The 22,594-nt window shown below is 42.0% G+C and overlaps 4 protein-coding genes across 5 annotated transcripts; 2 read left to right on the top strand and 2 right to left on the bottom strand.

Moving 5' to 3' along the window:
* Nucleotides 1–330: 330 nt before the first annotated feature.
* Nucleotides 331–4,888, top strand: LOC109473958 (ADP-ribosylation factor-like protein 2-binding protein). Its single transcript, XM_019774147.1, has 7 exons — nucleotides 331–382; nucleotides 915–978; nucleotides 1,315–1,376; nucleotides 2,014–2,120; nucleotides 2,914–2,999; nucleotides 3,184–3,280; nucleotides 3,725–4,888. The coding sequence occupies exons 1-7, from the start codon at nucleotides 343–345 to the stop codon at nucleotides 3,914–3,916; spliced, it is 648 nt and encodes a 215-aa protein (XP_019629706.1). The 5' UTR covers nucleotides 331–342; the 3' UTR covers nucleotides 3,917–4,888.
* Nucleotides 4,889–5,594: 706 nt separating this feature from the next.
* Nucleotides 5,595–10,839, bottom strand: LOC109473957 (dual serine/threonine and tyrosine protein kinase-like). Its single transcript, XM_019774146.1, has 4 exons — nucleotides 10,205–10,839; nucleotides 8,103–9,547; nucleotides 7,507–7,759; nucleotides 5,595–6,917 (listed from the first exon to the last, which is right to left on the bottom strand). Exons 1-4 carry the CDS (start codon nucleotides 10,832–10,834, stop codon nucleotides 6,447–6,449), a joined length of 2,799 nt encoding a protein of 932 aa, XP_019629705.1. The 5' UTR covers nucleotides 10,835–10,839; the 3' UTR covers nucleotides 5,595–6,446.
* Nucleotides 10,840–11,054: 215 nt separating this feature from the next.
* Nucleotides 11,055–22,589, top strand: LOC109474057 (dual serine/threonine and tyrosine protein kinase-like). Of its 2 annotated transcripts, XM_019774275.1 has the most exons (6): nucleotides 11,055–11,166; nucleotides 16,919–17,004; nucleotides 17,389–18,016; nucleotides 18,515–20,091; nucleotides 20,515–20,758; nucleotides 21,030–22,589. In XM_019774275.1, the coding sequence occupies exons 3-6, from the start codon at nucleotides 17,390–17,392 to the stop codon at nucleotides 21,435–21,437; spliced, it is 2,856 nt and encodes a 951-aa protein (XP_019629834.1). In that variant the 5' UTR covers nucleotides 11,055–11,166; nucleotides 16,919–17,004; nucleotide 17,389; the 3' UTR covers nucleotides 21,438–22,589. The 2 variants fall into 2 exon arrangements, with proteins under 2 accessions (XP_019629834.1, XP_019629833.1); XM_019774274.1 differs by lacking the exon at nucleotides 11,055–11,166 and having other exon boundaries at nucleotides 16,840–17,004.
* Nucleotides 12,169–15,938, bottom strand: LOC109474058 (dual serine/threonine and tyrosine protein kinase-like). The gene is made up of 4 exons (XM_019774276.1): nucleotides 14,930–15,938; nucleotides 13,255–14,672; nucleotides 12,868–13,114; nucleotides 12,169–12,663 (listed from the first exon to the last, which is right to left on the bottom strand). Exons 1-4 carry the CDS (start codon nucleotides 15,575–15,577, stop codon nucleotides 12,259–12,261), a joined length of 2,718 nt encoding a protein of 905 aa, XP_019629835.1. The 5' UTR covers nucleotides 15,578–15,938; the 3' UTR covers nucleotides 12,169–12,258.
* Nucleotides 22,590–22,594: the final 5 nt, after the last annotated feature.

Below are 22,594 nucleotides of genomic sequence, written 5' to 3'. Positions count from 1 at the left end.
AGTATGGCCATGAATTACAGTAGTATACCTTGAAAGAAAGCCAAACTTTAGTTCCAACACAAAGAGGAACACACAGAAAATTCGAAGATTTTTCACCCCTATCAGTTGTGGAACAGTCCAGCCTGCTTCAAAACTAATCTCCAAGCAGATGTTTAGGTGGCCGCAAAAGACAGTATCAAATTGGGTGGCACATGGATGCAGTCTGGCCAGTGGATACTGCTTGGCCAATTTGATACTGTCTTTTGCGGCCACCTAATATCTGCTTGGTGATTACCTCAAAACACCCTTGTCGTAAATCTGTAGTTAGTTACGGCATCACGACTGCCACAAACCGTGTCGCTCATGCGCATTCGGTACATTCCGTTCAAGATGGCGACCGCAGGTAAGATGATTTTCCGTTTGTTTACCTGTTGTTACCGGAGTATTGAACTTCTTACGTCTTTTTTATGGAACTTAGACTACCTCAAACAGATCTGAAGGGTACCAAACAAGTGTCAAAGCTGCAAGAAAGCTCAATTGTGTTTCTAAAGCAGAGGAATTTTCGCTCAGCAATCGATGAAAACTTGTCTGATCCGTGCACAGGTGTGTGCCGTTCGAACAAATCGTGTAACGATCGGGTGTAGAGTGTCACTTTAAAACAATTAACCTGTCAACAGTGACAGCTACCGGCATTTAACTGTCCATTTGTTAGCTTAAGGTTCAGGAGATAAGTCCTTATGTTTGAAGAAGAGCCCTAGACAGAGTATTCAGAGTCTTCAAGGAACAACTGCCTTCTTCCCACCCCTCCCGAAGAGATCTACTCTTACAGTCTACTCTTTTAAATTTAATCTTACAACTCGCAGTTTTACAGTTGTTGCAATAAGGGTATTGAAAATTTGGTTGTCATCAGTCCCCGATGTTCCTTCTCCCTGCAGCTGTACCAGAGTTTGACGACCTTGAACCTATGGACTTCCAGGAGGAAATGTTGGGGTCTTCCAAGTAAGAAGTCTTTCTTAACCCAATTCCTTAAACAGATAAGTCTTCATCATAAGATACAGTTAAGATAAGAAGATAGCTTTGCCTTTGTTCAATTGGTTCATAAATCATATGTCCAAAAATGTGTGCCATTGTAAAAAAAATATGTGAATTGGTGAATTTTATAAATGATTTTATGATTATATTCTGCAAGAAGTGTAAGCACAATGTTCTTCTTTGTACTAAAATGGTAGATTGTTAAGTACTCCACTAGAAAAAAAGTACCTGCTGAAAAGCTTTGTCTTCAATTTTGTTGCATCTGTTGAAATTTGAAGCCCAAATTCTCTCTTTTTTTTGTAGCTCTAGTATAGCAGACACAAAGTTTGACGTGACAGTCGGGTATATCGAAGAGATCATCATGGGTAAGTGTCCATCTCATTCACATGTAAATTATTAATAGCATTATCATTATATATTCTATACTCCCCTTGGCCCATTTACTTCTTATAGCTATTTAATTCTGGGTGTTGGGTTACAGAGACACACATACTAGTAGTACATGTACTAACATCGAAGTGTAACAGCCTACTACTAACAGGGAAAGTTGTAAAGAAAAAAAAAGAACGAGCAAAAGCTGTCAACTTGATCCCGTCAGGCAATGATGAATTGAATGCTGAAGGACAGATCATGCCAAGAGTCCTGATCACAATACAGATATCCACAAAGAAAACTGAGCGCACAAGGCCACATATTGTCTGTGCATACATCAACCCTAAAGTTGCGTGCACATGACGTTCAACTGTCATGATGTTCAACTGTGCTATCTTTCATCTATGAATTAGTGAGAATTAGTATATGATTTATATGCATGTTGATATCAGCAGCTCATCAATTATATCTTAGCTGAAGTGTAACAGTTGTAAGAGTTGTAATTGAGTTGTTAGTTTTAATATTAAAGCTGTTGGTATATTAGCAGTATTTGTTGTTATTTTGTTTGAACCATTCTTTATGTTGGTAACATTTCTGAAGTCCTTCTTACATGTTTCTTACTTTTCACAGATGAGGAGTTTCAAGACCTGCAGAACAATTTTCTGGACAAGTACTACATCGAGTTTGAGGACACAGAAGAGAACAAGTTTGTGTACACAGACATTCATAAGGAATGGGTAGGTGGATGGTGTATCATGCCAGGATTTTGCTCCTGGGGGGGGGGGGGATTCTTCCTACCGTCCGATGGACCAGCCAGTGCCAAAGGCTTGAGCTTCCTATGGGGGTCCATGGGCACACTCCCCCGGAAAATTTTGAAAGTTGAACTTCTAAAATGGCATTTCCTGCATTTTTGAGAGGATTTCAAAGGAAAAATCAGAGAAACTTACACAAGTGAGCAGTTTTCTAGGATTCCAGTCCCGCTGGCGATACAACTCAGTCCACTTTTTAAAGAAAGATGTTGGACCTGTAGATAAAAAGTGGACCTTTTAGCTTGTGTTGTGTGTGTGTTGTGTTGTGTTGTGGGGTGTCCTGGCTCTGGTCATGTGTATGATGATATATCATGACATGAATGGTTGCCATGTAGTCATTGACATTACACCTCAGCCTTATTACACATGACCTTGTTTAAGAAGATGTTCAAAAGGTATATGAGTGAGTATGACTGAAAGGAGTTGTCACACCCCGTAAATATGCCATCATTTCTGGCATATGTTCCATTCATGCTGACCCTACATTACCTAAGTCATAAATAAGTAATCAGGCTATCTTTCCTGATGTTAGGCATTTCATTGCTCTCCATATATTATTCATCAGAACTTAACCAAATTGCAATTCTGTGTATGATTAATGATAACTACTGGAATGGCTTTAACTAGTATAAAATCAGTCCTGTGTGTTTCTTGAGAATGTTTCTTTTGTATGAAGTATTATGATCTTAAGGTATAAATAAGGGCTTGATTTCTGCCACAGGTTGACACAATAGAAAAGTACCTTGAAACCAACCTGGCCAGGAAGATGCCAGGGTTCCACATGCAGGAGTTCGCACAGGCTCTAGAGTGAGTTTGCTTCTCTCAGCTTCTTTTGTGTGATCTTGTTGACTACATTTAGAGCCCAGGAGGCTTTAGCACAGTTGAGAGGCATGTCAATATTGTCCGTATTGCATGTGCCTTTTTGACATCCTTATTTGACTTAATAAGGGTAGTACTGAATGTATACACTGTATCATATTTGTGTTTACAGGTCCAGAAAAGATGAGGTTTGTGGAGAGATCTTTGACATGCTGGTGTCCTTTACTGACTTCCTGGCCTTCAAGGAGCTCATGTTGGACTACAGGGCGGTGAGTACTCTTGTTTCTGCTAACATGACATGACATGAAAAGATCATCTTTTCTGATGTGTTTGATTTGCTAGATGAAGAGGTTTCTCCAATCAAACTATTGTTAGGACAACATTTCACTGTTGAGGAAGGTGTCATTGTGGCCATGGAGATTCTAATGTAAGAAGAGAAGGAATGGCTTTAAGTTTGTCATATATATCCCAAAGCAAAACCGCAATTCAGCACTTGTGCTGCAAGTGTTTTTTTGTTGAATAAACCATTCTCTCTCTCTCTCTCTCTCTCTCTCTCTCTCTCTCTCAAGCTATTGAAACAAGTGTGTGAAAGCTAGTGTGCAAATGTCAACTCAGTGGTAAAAATGATAATGTAGCACCATGATAGAAGTGACATGAAATGGTGTGGATTTTGTGCGCATGTCCCTGAATGGTCATTGTTGTGTCCATGACAGGAAAAGGAAGGTCGGTCCATAGATCTGCTGGAAGACCTGGTGATCACATCCATGTCCAAACCGGCCGGGGGCGCGACGGCGGCAGCAGCAGCAGTGGGAGGCAGCAGCAGGCAAGGCACCACACAACCACAGCTGGCCGTACAACCTGCTGCCAGCGGCTCCAAACTCTCCAGTAAACACAGGGTCAAATAGAACTTACAAACACCTGTATCTGTATCATGTGTTCATCTAACCTTCTTATAACTGTCTAACGTACTTAGAAGAGCACGTCGGCAGAACGTACTGCACCTGCGCAAAACCCGTAATGTATTATGCATAGCACTTTGGAAGAACATCTCATATAAGGTCATATTCGCGCATATAAGGTTAACACTACGTGTGTAGTTTCCAAATGTTGTGTTGGAAAAGATATCGTCTGCAACAGTCAAAAGTCTGATGCAACATCCACCAAACATCCAACGAAAACCGCGAAAAATGAGGTTTTGCACAAGCGCTGTACATTCTGCTGATGTGCTACTTAGCAGGGTCTGTGATCCTCCTTTATAAACTGTTCTGTGTTGTAGAAGGCTTGTGTATGTACGATATGACTGAAAACAAAAGAAGCCTTACAAGAGAGACTCGGTCACAACACAGCATGAATGTTACAGGAATATTTCTGTGGGGAGTGTACAGGGTTTATTTAGTTCTTATCATGTATCATATCCATATAATGAACTTCTACCTTCTCAGCACCTCAACACACGATAGTTGAATATACAAACAGCAATATACAACTCAATATATGGTACAAGCCTTCTCTACATTTCTGTTGTCTCATAAATTGCAAGAGGAAAGCATGCATATGTAGTTATTGATGAAAGTAACCAATGTATTACATACAATTATAAGTTGCTTAAAATACTTTTATGTTTTCACTTAGTTAGATGACAAGATTATTTGAAGATACATGTATGCTGTACATTGTACATAATGGTGGTAGGTAGTAATGTATAACTTTTGTACTTACATATCTTTATTATGCTGATTGTTACTGTCACTTCAAGGATGCCCATACTATCAATATTTACTGGCTACTCGTAATCTTTCCTTCCTCTTTGCTAGGAATTCAAGTTTTAGACCTTCGTTCAGTTTAAATAGGCTCTAGTAAACATGTTAGCTCTTGTATCTCCAAAGAAAAAATAGCCCAGATCATTTCCATGGTTCCCTGGTACAGTTCAAGTTTCTATTTTCAAGCTTTACCGTCCAGAAGTTCTGAACAACATTCCATGTAGGATAGCCTTAGTAACTTTCTGTATACATCCTTTGATGTTATGTCATGTTGTTGTTCCTATGTGTCAGTTGAAAGATTGTTGTGTTTTGTGAAAATTGTTTAATAGATGTTTACAACAACTCATGGTCACATACACTTCTCGTTACAACTTACATGATATCTGAGAAAAGCAAAAAAACAATTATACTTCATCTGAAGGATCCATGCCAGCAAATAGTAGTCTGGTATGTTGTGTTACCACTCATTTTGACTACTTGATGTATAAAGCTGCAAAGAATACTGTGTTGTCATTTGCACCCTTTCCCCTTCATGCATATCCAAGAACTGACCAAAATATTGTGTACTTGATTGGACCAATTTTGTGAATCTTTTTATTTTCTGAACTTCCCAAAGATTATTTTGAACATTCCATGACATAGAGACTGATTTTAAATCACAAGTGGTCCATGACTGTATGACAGAATTTGAGAAAGGAATGATACAATGTAGATTATGATGGTGACAACTTGTGACTTCTTTGTAATTCAAAATGTCTTGCTCAGTAGGCCTAGTATTTGTTTTAGATGGTTGAATATGTGATTCTGGTTCCGACTACATTTGAGTAGTGCAGGCAGACAAGGTTGACCACTTGCTTACAGATTGGGAAACACAGTGCATGGGGGGGGGGGGCGTTTAAAGTTAGAACTGTAGCTGTGAGGGTTTGTAAGTTTCACTTACATGTAGAAACTAGATACTTAAGGATCTTCATACTAATCTCAGCAAAATGGTACGTACATATCAGATTTTTATCAGCAAAAACAGACAATAATTGTCCATGTCGACTTCTCACTGTCATGAAGTAACATTTACAGGTTACTTTGTTATCCTCTGCAGGCTCATGTCTTCAAGTTTTTATTAGTGAGAGAATTAGTAATGATACCTGTTTGATCACATTGAAGCTGTTACATGTATTGTGTTGTGCACCCATTTTGCACTATTGTGATATGAAACTGCTGTAAAATAAACTTATTGCTTATACTAAATTGAAATATGTATTTTTATATTCTTCAGCATATCCCAACTATTCCACATCTCATCTGCACATCATCAGTGTTAACCTGAAAAAGCGCCATTTACCAGATCATCACAAGTCAGACTGGTCAAACACAAAAGTCCATCCAGAGGGTACATGAAGTCTCTCAATCGTTGATTAGGATGCAAATGCGCATGCAACAGTAACCTGGTTACCAAACCTATTATAGCTCCTGAGTCGCAATACTATTTGCGGAGAGGCTGTAGGACTCGAGAGCTATAATAGGTCTGGTAACCAGGCTAATGCAACAGATGATTTCTACCATAGATTGTTTGAGCTAGCAGTTTTATTGCATTTTTCGTTAAAAACCAAACAGTATAGGAAATAAATTGCAGAAAATATGTCACTTCAGGTTGCCAGTTTCAGATATAGTTTTGTTCTTATGCTGTGACTAATTTCTCATGGATGGCAGTGAGGTCTTGCAGAACCTGAGTCATGGTTGGCCTGTTATCAGGGTTCCCATCCCAACATTTTGTCATGACATCCCAACAGCCAGGAGGGAAATCACGCTTTTCTGGACGAATCCCCATTTCTGTCATTAAAATGTGATTTGGCCTCACACGAAAGAGAAGAGCTATGAGGGGAGCAGCATGTACATACTCTTGGGGGGCTGTAATTGACCCCACGCAAAGGAACCACAAGAGAATGCCATATGCAAAGACATCTGCCTTAAAGTCATAGTAGATCTCTTTTTCATCTTTGCCCTCTGCCCTTGCCAGTAACTCACGTTGCTCCAGCTGAGACACTTCTGGTCCCATGAAGAGAGGTGTGCCTACAAATGAGCCCTGTACCAGCCCTGCCGGCTTGGCCAGTCCAAAGTCTGCAACAAACACCTGGTTCTGTTCATCCAGCTGTGAAAAACAAGTGTATGCTTTTTCTACTAAATGCCTTTTAGTATACCGATTGTGCATTAAGGTGCCGTTTTGTCTGACACCAAAACTAAAAAAAAATCAATCTTTTTTAATTAAATTGAAGAGGTCAGCAACCTTTTTTTATGTTAGATATGTTGAAATGCCTAGCACTGTGTAACTTTGAAACAATTAAACTCCTTGCTGTAATCAGTCAAGGCACCAAGTTCATTTCAAGTATAGTTCAAGTAAGTTGAAGTATTCTGGTTCTGAATCAACTCAAAAATGCTCATATTTTGCCCCCAACAGTTGAGGAAATTCCTTTTCTTCCTAGTTGTTACAGTTTTTTTCCATCTATCAATGCAGTGGTTTGATTAAAAGTTCAAAATTTATACTTTAAATTTTAACCCAGCCTTTTTTGTTGACTTCATGGCTCATATTGTAGCATTTGGGGCTATAATAGGATGCCTAGACCTGTTTTTATTTTTATTTTTTTTCGCCCTGTCGCTTCATATTTTTTCTGAAAAAATCCGAGAACCAACAAATTAAATTGGTGTGGCCTTATACAAAGAAAAAAGAACCACACACTCACCAAGATATTTTGGGGCTTGATGTCTCGGTGGATGATGTCGTGTTGGTGTAGAAAGTCCAGCGCCTTGGCGACATCTATGGCAATGCGGAGTCTGTCGGAGATGTCTGTGATGCCCGGTAGCGCGTCAGCCAAGTCTGTCTTCATCAGTTTTGTCACGAGGTAGACGTGGTGTGTTTCATCCTGTTTCCTGATGATGCAGGCCAGCAGGGGGAGAAGGTTCTGTTGGCAATCTCCCCACTCACTTCCCCACTGGCTGTAGCACAAACAGATAAACAGAAAAAAGTATCTTAATGGAAGCAGATTGTGTCCTTTCCTTCTGCAGATAGAGAAGGAGATAAAAAGACCCGGCTGCTACTAAGGTTTGCTTGGTAGAGAATTTGGAAAAATGTGGATATTTGTGTATTGCTACTTAACTATGTGTATGTATGGATGACAAGTTACAATTACTAGTATATTGGAATGCACACTGGATAAGAATTACACATTTAATATTGAAATCATATAACATTAATTACATAAAAAAGCAGCATAAAGGAATTTTTCTGAACTCCTTTATTGTATCCAAACAGTAAAATACCAAAACAAAGTTTACTCACCGACTCTGATACGCCTCTAGTGCTGTCTGTGTCAAGTCTTCTGTACAGCTGATCTCCATTTGTTTGACAGCACAAGTGACTCCCTCTGGGCCATAGTCAGCTGGACACCTGAATACCTGTGCCTGCCCACCTTCACCAATTTTGTCCTTGTCTGTGACATGTGGGATACCAAACTTTGCTTTGTCTTTGTCTGACTGCAGGAAGAGTGTGATATGAGCAAGCTTTGGTCCAAATTTCAAGATTGCTTTCCTTTCCTCAGAACTCAGGTTTCTTCGTTTTTGCCACAATTCCCTCAGATCATCAAGGCATGTGTTCAGATTTCTGACCCCTTCAGTCATCATCTCTTCAACAGTCCTTCCAACCTCTTCCTTGAGGCGCTTGCAGTCAATGTTGTGAAAAACACGTTCACACAGTTCTCTTCTCCATGGTTCGCCGATATGTTTGAGTCCTCGGACTGTGTCAAAAGGATGTTTCAAAAACCGCTTGGTCGCTCGTAGCATGTCTCTGATCTTGAAGAAAACCTTATCAATCAACTTATCTGGCCGATAGACGATTATACTAACATTAACCCCATAGAATGAGTCAACAAGCTTGCTGATTGCTCTGACAACTTCCAAAGACTCCTTGGTCTCCTCTACATTGCCTATTGCATTCTTTATACCGATAAGCCATTTGGTGTGTTCAAAGTGAGATTTTATGGCACTCAGAACTTTGTTTTGTATTCTTGTCAAAACATGTTCCTCAAAATCTCTCCTTACACGATTGTATGTGTCAACTTCCACTACACCTTCTTGGGGTACGTGAAGATTAGGCGTGTATGTCTGGATTATCTCTTGAACAATGCTACTGCGTGTCTCCGGGTTTTGAAAGATGTCAGTTAACACCTTGTCCAGCCCGTCCTTGTGCCTTTCTTGTTCTGTCTTTGTGTTCCCGTACATCATGTCCCTGTACTTCTTCACTGCATCTAGACTGTCGTCAATGACCTTGTTGGACTCTCTTATCTTTGTGGCTGTCTTGATGTAAATATCAAGACACTGCTCGATTGCCTTCTGTAGACAGTTTGCTATGGCAAGGAAATGCTTTGTGAGAGCGTCTGACACAAATTTTTGAAGACAGGATTTCAGACGACTAGACTGTGCCTCGTACACTTTCTCCACGTCTTTGTTGCCAAGCCTGAGTTGTTTCAGTTTGAGTGAGGACACTGCGTGGAAGAATTCACTTGTGTTGAAGTTTGCCTCTGATTCATCAATGAAGTCTTCAGCTACCAGGATTTTGAAAACCTCTTCTTTTTTTCTTTCGATTTCGTCCTCGATGTTGTTTTCCTCAGAGTCAGAATCACTATCGGACTCATACATGTCAGGATCTGCCGGATCTATCTTTGTTAAGACATAGAAAATTGGCAATGTTGGGAACTTGTCTTTGATTTGTCTCAGATCTTCACAATCCTGAATGTAAAAGAAGGGAAAACAAATAAAAAACCCGAGACAGACTAAAGAGACAATTTCTTAATTAAACATTTGTTGCTTCAGATTCCATATCTATAGTAACAATGTTAACCCACATAGAGTCCCATGTACAGCTGTGTAGATATAGAGAAAATCAATTAGCTAAACACCCCGTACACCACTGACCAACTAACCAAATGTAAAACCAATTAACCAATAGATTAACAAGCCAACAGACCAAACAACTAATTAACCAATAAAACAAACAATCAACTTTTGGACCAACTAAACAAACACTTTATAACTAACCAAACATCATGCAGTTCCAAAGACAGACGCTAGATGTCCCAAACGATTCGTCACTTCTTCCACTTGGGCTGTCTACCACCTAATTATAAAACCGTCACCATGGCTAGCCCAGAACACGAAATAGTAGTACCAGGGAAAATCTCCAGGGGGCACAAAATTTAACAATTTCCTCGATAGGCTAAAGCCTAACCTCATACCAAACTTTGAATAAATCCACTATCTATATAGCTTCTAGAGTTCCAATGCTAAACCACAAGCACATTAGAAACATAGTAACACGAACAAAAGATCTGTAGTAACGTAACTTCCTAAGCTAGTTTATTTGCGTAGAAATAGTTTGCCGCCTACCTGCTTGGTGATTAGCTTCCTCCCGTCTATCACGTATACTATGATGGGCAGTATACTGTTCAGTTGTATGTCAACCACTTCATCTAGTGCCTTGTTCTCATTCCTCCCGGGAGTGTCAATGACTTCGACGCCGCCAGCCAGGAAGGGGATGGGGAGTTCTGCCACGACGGAGGAGGACGTGAGTTTCTCGTCTTTCCGATCATTGTCCGAAAGTTCCACAAACTCTCTTTTCAAGATCGCCTTTTGCGGTCGGTGTTCTTCCAGAACTTCACCATTTGCAGCAATGACTCGAATCCGCGGTGTTTCCCCATACTTCAGCCGGACCATTCGCGCGGTGCATGGCGTCTCCGCCGCTGCAAGAACTGTTCTTTCAAACAGTAGCTGGTTAATGAGCGAGCTCTTTCCGCAATTCGTCTGACCTACCAACAGAAGCGACGGTGTTTCGCCTTGTATGAAGTGCTCGATTTTCAATTTGGTCTCCGGTGTTAAAAACACTGGACTGTCACTGACATTCTCCTTGAGCTGTTCGAAGATCTCCACGACATCAGCATAGAGTTCTTTGAATTGTCGTTTCTGGCTATCGAAGTCTTCGAAAGTTTTCTTCAGACCCTCCGTCAACTGTGCCGCCATGCTGACAACTGCGCGTTCTCACCCTGTCCCAGAGCTTTGCCTTCTAGGTTGCGATAAAGGTGCCAAAAGCAAATACTCGAAGGGTCACATGCATCTAAAGGTATGTTACACGTGTACACCTGTGTTTACTTTTTGTCGCCGCCAGTTGTTTGTTCAAGCAAGACGGGCTCTGTATGTTACCTTTGGGTTGGATACTAGGACTTTGGATTCTGCCGTTATAATTACTGCATCCAAATGTTCGTCTACCACCGCCAACCGTTCAGTTGGAGATGTGTCAAACATTGACGTACTGAAAGCAATCTACAGGCGTGTATCATGTGTATGTGAAGAAGGTAGGTTTCTCAATGTTATATTGTTCTCACTTAAATGAAAATATCTCATTTTCCATGAAACGTGTGCTGCGCCAAGAACCTAAAAATCAAACTTAAAAGTGCTTGGTTGCAGGTCGTAACGTCGGGAGAGCTGTATGCCAGGAAAACGGAGCAGCCAGAGAATATATAGCTATAATTTACTCTCCCAACATCTTCTTGGAGATTGCTAGTAATACAAGAATGTCCCCCGTTGCACTTGTACTGGGTATTCTTTGTAATAAATGCTGTTACGGCGTTCCTGCAACCAAACGATTCCGCAGGCCTTGGTCGCAATGGAAACCCTATGTCCCATGATTTAGTGCTATAGATAAAGTGGCCTCGAATCTGGTCTAGTTTTAAAGACAGGTCTAAACTCGATATAGCCTGGGTGCCATCCTGTATGGATGCCTGGGCTCCCATACTCGCTCCCTAACAACTAGTAGGAGCCCCGGCATAAAAATAGGATGGCACCCAGGCTAAACTCTCTGTGCCCGAGTTCGGTATTAGTAAGACCATCATTTATCGTACCTACATCTGCGAAGATAGCCTGGGTGCCATCCGATTTGCAACGGCAGCAAACAGGTAGCAGAGACATATGATTTAGGCGTACATGTACTTATGTACTACAGAGTGAGTACTGTAGTGAGTTACACCGTATACCCGAATTAATGTTTAAAATTCTTGCAAAACAGATTAGGGATTGAGCTTCTGATGATGTGGCCAAGCAAGTAAATGAATTAGGTCTTGTAGCAGTTGTTGATAATTTCTTGCCTTTCGCGATGGACAGGAGTCATTATCCTTAAGCTTGTCGTCACGTCATGCTTTGCACTGAATGTGTACTATCATGTTGATATTATGATTACTCTTACCCCGTAGAGTTTGTTATTCTCTGTTGCACTTAAAAAACAAGACACCTTTCAAAGATGACTCAAGTTTATTTGCAGCAATACGGTTAAGTGAAGTTTATTCTGGTGCTAAATGGCTATAATATCGTGATCTACCGAGTCTTTGTCCAGAATTGGCGATATTACGGAACGCTCTTCAAGGCTTCCAGTCCTTGTTCTAAAGGAACACTTAAGAAGGAACATTACAACTGGTGGCAAGTGTGTCAGATAAGAGTGTTTCAACCACATCATTTGCACAAATCTTGCTGTCTTCGATGTTCCAACACTGTTGCATTAACTGCCAGCAGAGGTCATTACTTTCTGCTGGCCTGTCAGGACGAACGCCATTGCAAACAGCCTGCTCCATTGCTTGATTGTCCCTACAGTTCGCATATACAGCCGGGCGCCTGCACCTGGCATCCCAAAGGAACCACAGCAGCATACCGAAGGCATAGATGTCGGCTCGGACGTCAGACAGCCCGTGTGCCCGGTAAACATAGGGGCTGAGGTGGAACGGTGTGCCTGTCTCCGTGGTAGGCGAGAAGGGGCGCGGTGACTTCGCAATGTTGATTTTGGCGACGAGCCCGGGGAATAACTAAAATTTGACAATATATTGGGAATTAATAGTGTTAACAACTGCAATTGTAAGACAATGAGATCATTTTATGTAAATTTTTCTGTAAGTAAAAGAGATGGTTTCTGCTGCTTGTGAGTGTTGAAGATCAGTGGCATGTATTTTATGCTTCTGATGTCTACAAAGAACAAACACATCATGTGAGGCGTACTGAATGAAACTCACCAAAACGTTTCGAGGTTTGAGGTCTCCAAACACGAAGCCCAAGTCATGAAGCCCCTGCAGCCCCCTTGCTACATCTAGGGCGATGTCACGACGCTTGTCCACGGGGAGAAGTGCAACTCGTCGGCGGAGTGCAGTCACTAAGTCCATCTCTGCTCGCTCCGTGACGACATGTAGTGTGTTGGGGTCGGGCATCAGCCATCCGTACACGGCTGTGAGATGTTGAGTGCGTCCGTTGTCCAGAACGTAACTGTACGGAGAAAGTAGAAGATGGGATATCGCTTTCAGGGCAATTAACCATTCAAAAAGCGTTTGATTTTCCTCAGTATGAAGTCCTATTATAATATTCAAGAAAAAAATATCTAATTGTAAAACAACAATATCTCATACCTCGCGAGAAACAGGGCCGAGTGGGCTCTTTCCCATTCACCATCGATGAGCCTCTGCCTTTCGAGTACCTTCGTGACCACGGTGCCAATGCTGCCCCATCCTTTTGTAGTGCATTCGCGTGTAACAGTACGACCTCCCCGAGCAATTTCGTCTGTCAGCGACACTTCACAACCCTTTAGCCCAAAATGAATGGCCCGCGCTTTGACGTAGCATTCCGCCACATCGTCACGAACGTGTCCGAGCAACTGATGGGTTTCGAAAGTTTCCGACGCCTCAATGCTGAACTGTTTCACTTGCTCGAGTGATCTTCTTTTTCTTACAAATTCAGCATTCAGTTGTTCGAGAGCTAGTGACTGCACACGCGACACTTCGAGGCTTAAGCTGGATAGTTGTCTTTCAAACGCACCCCATATATCTCTGACCAAGGAGCTTAAACCCCTTGCTCCGACTGACAGGAAAGATTCTTCTATCATTGCGACGCCAAAAGCTTTTGAGATAACGCTCAGTGTGTTTTCAATTACCACTTCGCATACGTTCTGTGATAGTTCCTCGTCGAAAGCAGTGTAAACGGGACTTAACGACTTAGAAAATCCTGCGATTACTGCTGTTGTCGCATGAGAGGGAAGCTGCTGTGTTAGAGTCTTACTTAGCGTATCCCTTACTCTGCTCGTGTGACTCATCAACATAAGTTGTAGTACAATGTCAAAGCTAGACTCCGTTATGATAGTGTCTGTTTGGATTCGTTCGAACGTGGCACAGTCGCAGTTTTCATGATTAGCTGCTGTTACGATTGCGTTACGAATAGCAGACAACACAAATTCTTCATTGAGAAGGCTGTTAAGCTGGCCGTACGTCTCCTCGAGCTTCGTCATAGCAACTGCACAACGTCTACCTATAGCTGAGTCCTTGCCACATTTGTTAATCATGTCAAACTGATGAAGGGACAGCATGCTCAAACAGTGGTTTTGATCTACTATCATTGTTGCCAATGCCTCTGCAAGCTTCTGGTCTGCAAGTAGCTTCGTACGGTCTACGATGGAGCTTAGAAATCGTTCCTTCTCCTGGTCCTCCTTGCCTGTTGCTAGCTTCTGTGACTTAGTCGGTGCTTTAGACTTTTTTCTCGTCTTCTCTTCACGTTTACGCTCACGTAGCATATTCTTCGCGGAGATCTTGTAAAAGTTAAGGACTGATAGATCTGTCGCGAAGTACCCATATGATTTCAAATCTTCGTACACCTTGGCTGCTTTATCAACTTGCTGAGTTGAACTCGCGCCTTCCTCTTCCTCATCTTCAGCGGTATTTAGCTCTTCTTGGTCTTTATCGACGTCGATTTTGTTGCAAACACACAGCATGTTTGACTCAACATGTCGAGACGCTGGTCGAAGTGCCTCTTGCACTTTGCGTATGTTGTAGCGATCCTGCATTTAAACGGTATTGACGTCATGTTTCTGAAGAATGCCTCATAATACATGTCCAAGATGGAGATCTCAATGCAAATAAGACAGAAGCCATTTGAGCGGGATATACGTGGGGACGTTAACGTTGTGGCTCATGATACAACGTTATACAGTTACACAGTCACTTCATGTTAAGTATGAACTGTTACAAACTATTCAAGTCTGATACCTCAAATTATGTACACATCTGTGCATGCGTGAATGATTTTCGCACTTACCTGTAGCTTGACTCCATCATTGCCATCTATGACGTACACGACAACTGGAGAGTCAAATTCATTCGCGAGGTATTCGTTGACGAAGATATCGGTTGATGCTTGATTATCGAGGGCCGGGGATTCAACTATCTTTACCTTGCTAAGGCCTGGGTAATTTAACCCCACTTCGACGGTCAGGGCACTGCCGGGGGTACTCTGTGCTTGAGTGCTGTTTTCCTTAATTTCCTTGGATATGGTGCACTTTAAGGCTTTTGGTTTTTCAGATTCAGGTTTCACACGACTATAGATTTCCTTCCCTTCGCTGTCTTGCAAGCTGACATAAGTGTCATCACTGAAGCGTAGCCGAAACGTGGTTTGTGTAGTTGTGGGCTCGGGCAAATAATCACCACCTAACAGCTCGTTGATTATACACGATTTTCCACATCCCTTCCGCCCAAGTACGAGAATGGGAACTTCGTAATTCGCAAGGAGCTGGTCTAATTTACGCTTTTTTGTTTCGGACAACAATATGTTCCCTACCTCTTCCTGTACTTCACAAATAGGTACATCCTGGACGACTTTTGCTGTTCTTTGACACAAGCCCTTCACGTCGTCAAGTTTAAGTTTAAAATCCCAACCCCCATCGCGGAGAATAGCGCTCTGCAACATAATTCTCAGCTAGGTTCTTGGGTTCTTTCCGATCGCGATAGAGATGACGCCCTACCTGTTTAAACTCATGTTAACGATACTATCATAGCTCTGCTTTCTTTCCTTTATAAGCAATTTTTAAAACCAGTCAGGAGGGCCACTCCATACTAAAGGTATGTCAAATGAAAGCAACGAACTCTTACTCTCTTTTGCAACTGACTACGCGTGCCATCGATGCATCATGCCCGTGTGCACCTACACGACAGCTGACAGTACCGCCCGGTCCCTCGCCGATACTGGCTCTGCTTCGGGGCTACTAAGAAACCTAGTAATCATCCTGAACTTTGAACTATTTGCTGGGCAGCAAACAGTACGAGTTCGATAAACAACATCCTCCCACACAGAGTCTGTCCCGAGGCAATGCTATCTTTAGACCAAAGGTAGTAGTATTGTCGCGGGACATACACTGCGTGGGAGAATAATGATATGCAGCAGCACATTGGTGATGAAATTACTGAAAATCCCTTTAAATCTTCGTCCTTTGTGATTCTGACTTTCATATCAATGGCTCGAGATCGAGATTGCCTCCTGGTAGATGGATGTTGTGAAAATGATGTATCGTACACTAATTTCATCCATGTTTACTGTAGGCCCCTTCCATGCATTGATGGTGAAAATGGTTATGAGAGCTTACTTAATTAACATCAATGTAGTGTTTGATTCGTGGTTGATGAATATGATCAGAGTGTGGCTTACACTCTGCTACAGGTACATGTTCCCCAGAGAGGTCAGCGTTAAAAATAGCATCACGCACGTGGCCGTTGCTGGGCAGAACACCGTTGCCTTATGGGTAACATCATGTAATGACAATCATGTGTACAGGTTGCGAAAACAAGGCAAATTTTCTTTATACGTTTCTGTGGCATATCTGTCTGTAGCATCGCCCGCAAACGTCTTAAAGAACATTCTTTAATGTAGTAGAGGATTTTTTTGCCTTGAAATCAGCATCTGCTATCAAAACGAATCATTGCAGTTGTGACAGAAAAGTCGGCTAGGATAACTACTTTCTTCTTATTGAATTGTGCATGCTCATATCCTCATCAGATAAAAATTGGAGACGCAGCAAATTGAAGCAAATATTGAATCTGGTCCAGATAACCTTTGAGTTATGAGAGGTGCTTTACCTAAGGTCAAATAAACCTTGAGTTAAAAAACAGCCATTAAATGTGCAAACATCAAATCTACCAACGTGTCATCAATCATTCTACAAGTTTCCTTTTATGTCGCTGGCACCTACCATTTACCTAATCACCAATCCCTCCGTAGACGACTTGGACAATAAAATTCTTTGTTCGGTTGCAGAGTTACTACAATGGGGATTATAGAGATATTCACTGCCTACGCAGAAGAATGAAGATTTTTGTAGAGCTGACATAAGAGCGTCCGAGGTATGTAAAATGTAATGCTATGCAAGTACTCTCTTACAAATGTCTTCCTTATTTGAGTATAGAGCTGAAGATTCTTCTCCATAGAAAAGTTTTGTTACATGTCTATTTACTGAATTTTATGATATCGTAGCCAGTTTATCTATAGCTACGTTATAGAGTGACTAAGCTATTGGACAATGTATATGTGCCTAAACTAGAGCGTAGTAGTCTTTTTGTTTTATCTGAAGAGAAATGAAGTTTACTTTTCAAGGCCAGAGATACTTGGCAGTAATGGGTTGATGAAAAGAATGACCACCTTTCTGGCATGCAAAATTGTAATTATGCTATTGTTGCATCACTCGAGTCTAGCGCATATGAAATCACATCCTTCATTTGTGTTTATAGCATGGAGGGGACTCACGAAGTCGGAGCCACCACAGATCTGCAAACCCTTGCCTACCTCAAAGAGAGTCTTCAATGGTGTGCTGACTATTTCCTTACCACGATCAGTGAACTGTATCCTAAAGCTCATGAGAAACAAAGTAAATTCGTCACCAGAGAGGACTTTGCTCGAATACAAAGACCACTAATTTCGGCTTTCCAAATCGTAGTGCTAGGTCAGACAAACTCGGGCAAAAGTTCGGTCATAAATGAAATTCTTGGGGCAGATGTCCTTCCCGTGTCAGATCTGCCCTGTACAAAGCTGCCTATAAAACTACTATATAGCAAAGATGAGTTCCAACAGTTGGTCAATGAAAAGGGAAATGAAATGAGTACAAAAGAAAAGTTGAAAAAAAGAAGGGTACAAGCAAATTTCAGTATCAAAGATGGCGATTGTGCTAACACTACTAGCGAGCAACTTCTCGTTAAAGTAGGGTTGGATCACGATCTACTTAAGAACGGTGTTGAGTTGATCGATACGCCAGGCGTTGGGCAAAATGAATACTTAGATAACGTCATCCGAGGTGTCACGGATGGGATCTTTCAACTGTTCCTGTATGTGATCGACGGAAACTACGGGCTCAGGAATGAGGTAAGACGACAGTCCTTATATTGTTGGATGTGCATCAACTGATTTTCCAGTTTTAGTCGTAAGCTACATATAATGCTTGCCCGCATGCCTTACTTGGTTTTCCGCGGCCCCCATACTCCATATACTAGTAGTGCTTAATCTGTATCACGCAAAGCCTCAAGCGCCAAACATGTGTACGTAAAAGGACTCAACACACTTATCGAGAATGGTAGAAGTGGCCCAGTGTACTTGGCTACAAACGCAGCCGCATTGCACTAGTAGTAGTGGCTACTTAAAAACGCATCATCTCTGAGTTGAGAATGGCTGCTTTACCTTAACTTTAAATGAATATGCCAGTAAATCATTATCATGTTTCTAAACGAGCAGCCTGTGCTATACTGAACCGATGGCGATATGCTCGAGCTCAGCCAAGAACCGTATATACAGTAATGTACCTAGTTATAAATATTCTTGGTTCTCCTAATACTGGTGGCGGTGTTCTGTATTTGTGCTGTGCAGGACCGACATCTCTTGGACCACCTAAGACAGCGAAGACCCGACGCCCCATTTTTCTTAGTTTGTAACAAAGTCGACGTTTACAGCGGTGAGCTCGATACTCTGTCTGACGATGAAGAAAGAGAAGATGCAACTAACGATACAGCTAGTAAAGACAGTAAAGTCCGTCAACAGCTTGTCGAAGAAGGCTACCTTGCCCTGGAGAAAGATGGTACCTGTAGTGTCTATCACGGTATCTCCGCCAAACAAGTACGCAAGGCTAGAAAGGGAAGAGGGGACCCGTCGTTCTCCGAACCGTTTAAGTCTATGACGGAATGCCTCACTAGGACCATCACCGCGACAATTCAGACTTGTTTGCGGGAATCTCTGTTAACACTTGATAAGTTACAAACCCAGCTAATCATCACTCACCTAGGGAATAAACACAGCACTCGTGTTAACTCTCCAAAGAGCACTACTGCCATCGACAGGTTTCAGAATGTTCTGTATAATGATTTGAAAGATATTGCAAAGCAAAGTAGAGAAACGATATGTCAGAAACTTAGAAGTCAGAAACTCATGGTCTTGGACGCTGCCGCATCCATGACATATTCCACTCTTTCTATAGGTTCTGAGATCAGGAGAGACGAAGTCATTCAGCAGTGTATCAAGCAGATTCGCAATCTAGTTGTCAGTAGAACCATGCAAATCATCACCGACGTTGACAAAGACCTCGGTAACCGCTTCCGACAAGAGTTAAAGTCAAATATTAAACGATTTGAGGTAGATTACGGTGTAATGCCAGGGGTTCATGATGCAGTTGTGTCTTTTGTGCGAAGACAGGCAGAATATTGTTACTGTGACAGAAACACAGTCCTTGGTACCTATAACTTCTCCGATGATCAACAAAGCAGGTGGGCTGCAATCAAGCATTGGTTTAGTACGGGGATGTCAATTATTATTGGAGATGGGTTCATGGATGTTGGTAGCGACTGGAAAAGAGAGGTAGCATTAGACGTTTGGAAAAAGCTCAATTTGGCTGACGTTGCTCATGAGCTACAGGTAGCCTTGTTGAGCCAGCTGAAGACATCAAGGGACACCTTGAAAGCAACCATTGACACATCACTGACAGCGGCCATGTTGAATGATGAAAGTACGATAACACAGCTAGCAGTCCTAGCTCCACAGATCGCTCTAGAACTATGTGAAACAAACAGTCTGTTGAATCAGCTCGAGAATGGACCGGTGAAGCTTGTAGAGGATGAGACAGACTGTTCTTCAGCTGTTCCTATATACTTAGGAATAAACACGAAGACGCGTAAGTTCATGCCGTGGTGTTCGCGTCAGTCAACTGCTGTTACCACCGTCGAAAACGACGCTGAAGAACTGAAGAGCCACGCTGAAGAGCCACGCGGTCTGCAGGAATCGGACGCGGGAGCACAGGGACCGTCACCGACACAAGCAGAAACCAGCGGGCAGTCACCAGGGCAAACCCGTGTCGATACACCTCCGGTATCCTCTGACGCCGTATCTGACAGGTCGCCTGCACAGTCCTTTCTAACGTGGAATGATGCATTGGCCATGCGGCTGTACACAGACAGGTATGTTCCATGGGTACACACTGCCAGTATGATACGTTTTGCTGCTTGTCACATTGCCGTTTACTTCGACAATCAATTCCTACAAATTCTAGCAAGGCACTGAAGAGAGATGGCAAGCTCTTTTACCCATATTGCTTTGTGAGTCGGCTGGAAACACACACACACACACACACACACACACCAATAATCAACTCACTCCACTGAGGATGAAGTAATAAAATGAAACCAAGGTGTATTTTGTTCACACAAAACTTTCACATACATGTGTATGTAATCAAAAAGCATTCAAATGTCCAAATCTGCGGTGGCTTTTTGTACATCAAACAAGTCCCCTAGGCCCTAAATGTTACTTTAAGTCTAACACATTTTCAGTCTCCCACTCACGACACCTCACTCTTTATGTTTTGTCTTTTTTTTTTTCAGATTCACCCCAAGACACACAAGCGTCGTCCCCTGGATAGGCCCAACACTACTGCAAGAAGATGGAGTCTGGCGGAGAGGAATCGTCACTCCTGCCTACAGCAAGTCCCTCTACACCATGCTGACTTGTGGGAGTCCTCCCGATTTGCGGCATTGCCTCCAGATTGCCAGAGAGATCTGTGATGCCGGAGAATATCTTCACCAGATAGAACTGCAGTTCAATGATCTTCGAGTGACAAATGTTTTGGTACGTGATCTTTACAATGTACAATGCGTCCAACTTGAACGTTTCATCTTGTTTGTAGTAATGGTGCTAATCAGTGATTGTAGGGCTAGTAAAATACTTTAGGCCTGTGCTGGTCTCTTACAAAGTGCCTGCTTCTTAGTCCTCTTCATACTGTACCAAATACCGATTGTAGTATGGTGATGTCAGCAGCTATTCGCTGTTGAGGCATACTTTATTGTCTTTGTATGGCAGTTAAACTTATCGATGTTTGACCTGTCGTTTACATGTTTAGCTGGACGACAATGGCCACGTGAAAGTCAACAACCTCGGGCTGCGAAACGACAGCGTGCCCTACCCGGACGGAAAGCCACCCTTCCACATTGCTCCAGAGGACTACGACTCCCTTTCATCAGCTAACAGAACATGCGACATCTATGCCTTTGGTATAATCTTTTGGTTCATGTGCATAGCTAGGAAATACGACAGACCAGAATATGCCACAGGCAGTGCCCATGAGACAAAACTTGCCGTAGAACAAGGGAAAAGGCCAGTATGTATGCCTGAACAATGTGATTCAAAGTATCTTAATATTGCACAGAAATGCTGGGATCAGCAAAAGAAAAAACGAAAGAACTTTACTCGGTTGAAGGAGAAAATTGATGACATTTTATCAGAAGGACGTTGTCAAGAAATAGACTGAAGGGCACTTAAACAGTTGTCGATTCATTCGTATGAAGGATATTGACGAACATAAAATGTGAAACGTACTGTTTCAGTAGATGAAGATAAAAATAGTTTATATAGTAGTCTCCCAAAAAGATTCACAAAAAATATTACTTAAGTACACGATCTTACTAGTCTGAGGGAATCAGATATTCCATTGATAAAAGTCTGGAGAAGGCCAAGGAAAATCAACAGTGAAATATTTGAATGAATTTGCTTTCGAATTCCTGCCTTCTCTTACTAAAACCAGGTCTTCATCAATATTTATCAACCATCGTGTAAGGATAACAATTTTTGAAGTAAAGTAAATCAAGTCAATAATATTGGTGTGCCCTATTGATATAGAACAGGTAATCTTTACCAGTCAACGTCCCCCAAAGTTGTTTACGCGTACACCATAGCAGCTGAACAAGCTGTGAGTGACATGGCATTGTGTTGAATATTTGTAGGGAAACAGAGCTTATCGACTTGTATCCTGTTATCGCTCATTCTACGGAACATCAAAAGCACACATACCTCCTGGTGCTGACATATGGTTTTACGGGGACGTGGGGATCAAAAGTTGTAGATATGTGACCGGTCACGGGAAAGGTGTAGTCCACACCAGACTCCTTTTTCAGGCAGAATAAATAGTAGAAATCGGCCTTAAAGGGGATATAATTGGCCAGAGGAGTTGGCCGCCCAGAGAATTTTGCCTGCACGGTCGTATTCAGCATGCATGCAAAAGGAGTCTGGTGGAGACTAGGAAAGGTACAGGCATATTGTAGTAGCCTGGGCGCTATCCTCAGAAGTTTCCACCGGCTCCCTAATGTCGCTGTCCGTGGTAATCACCAAGCAGATCATACGGTGGCAACACTGGCATTAGCCACAGATGGATTCAGAAACAAGACAACCTACCTAATCTCCAAGCAGATGTTGGGTGAAAGATTGCACAATTGTGATGTTTTGTGCGTGACTGTCGGGTTTATCTCACAGCCCCGTACCCCATAACAAGATGAACGGTGTTTATACATGTACATGTCCAGCTATTTGAGTGTTAATTGTGTAAAAATGTATGTGATAGGTAAAACCTCCACTATGAATCATATGATCAATGTTATTGTCATGCAGTATTGTAGTCACACATGTACATGA

The sequence above is a fragment of the Branchiostoma belcheri genome, unplaced genomic scaffold (genome assembly GCF_001625305.1).
Source record: "Branchiostoma belcheri isolate BF01 breed outbred unplaced genomic scaffold, Haploidv18h27 scaffold3, whole genome shotgun sequence".
Taxonomy (NCBI): domain Eukaryota; kingdom Metazoa; phylum Chordata; class Leptocardii; order Amphioxiformes; family Branchiostomatidae; genus Branchiostoma; species Branchiostoma belcheri.
Note: the sequence above shows the minus strand (reverse complement) of the source record. Positions and strands in the feature narration are given on the sequence as shown.

Excerpts from the sequence above, each read along its gene's own strand:
- LOC109473958 (XM_019774147.1), top strand. The coding sequence starts at position 343 with ATGCGCATTCGGTACATTCCGTTCAAGATGGCGACCGCAG. Across the intron at positions 979-1,314 it reads GAAATGTTGGGGTCTTCCAA|CTCTAGTATAGCAGACACAA; the intron begins GTAAGAAGTCTT and ends TTTTTTTTGTAG. Across the intron at positions 3,000-3,183 it reads GAGTTCGCACAGGCTCTAGA|GTCCAGAAAAGATGAGGTTT; the intron begins GTGAGTTTGCTT and ends TTGTGTTTACAG.
- LOC109473957 (XM_019774146.1), bottom strand. The coding sequence starts at position 10,834 with ATGGCGGCACAGTTGACGGAGGGTCTGAAGAAAACTTTCGAAGACTTC. Across the intron at positions 9,548-10,204 it reads GGAAGCTAATCACCAAGCAG|GATTGTGAAGATCTGAGACA; the intron begins GTAGGCGGCAAA and ends TTTTACATTCAG. Across the intron at positions 7,760-8,102 it reads CTAGAGGCGTATCAGAGTCG|CCAGTGGGGAAGTGAGTGGG; the intron begins GTGAGTAAACTT and ends TTTGTGCTACAG.
- LOC109474058 (XM_019774276.1), bottom strand. The coding sequence starts at position 15,577 with ATGTTGCAGAGCGCTATTCTCCGCGATGGGGGTTGGGATTTTAAACTT. Across the intron at positions 14,673-14,929 it reads ATGATGGAGTCAAGCTACAG|GATCGCTACAACATACGCAA; the intron begins GTAAGTGCGAAA and ends GTTTAAATGCAG. Across the intron at positions 12,664-12,867 it reads TCAAACCTCGAAACGTTTTG|TTATTCCCCGGGCTCGTCGC; the intron begins GTGAGTTTCATT and ends GTCAAATTTTAG.
- LOC109474057 (XM_019774275.1), top strand. The coding sequence starts at position 17,390 with ATGGAGGGGACTCACGAAGTCGGAGCCACCACAGATCTGCAAACCCTT. Across the intron at positions 20,092-20,514 it reads ATGCGGCTGTACACAGACAG|ATTCACCCCAAGACACACAA; the intron begins GTATGTTCCATG and ends TTTTTTTTTCAG. Across the intron at positions 20,759-21,029 it reads TTCGAGTGACAAATGTTTTG|CTGGACGACAATGGCCACGT; the intron begins GTACGTGATCTT and ends TTACATGTTTAG.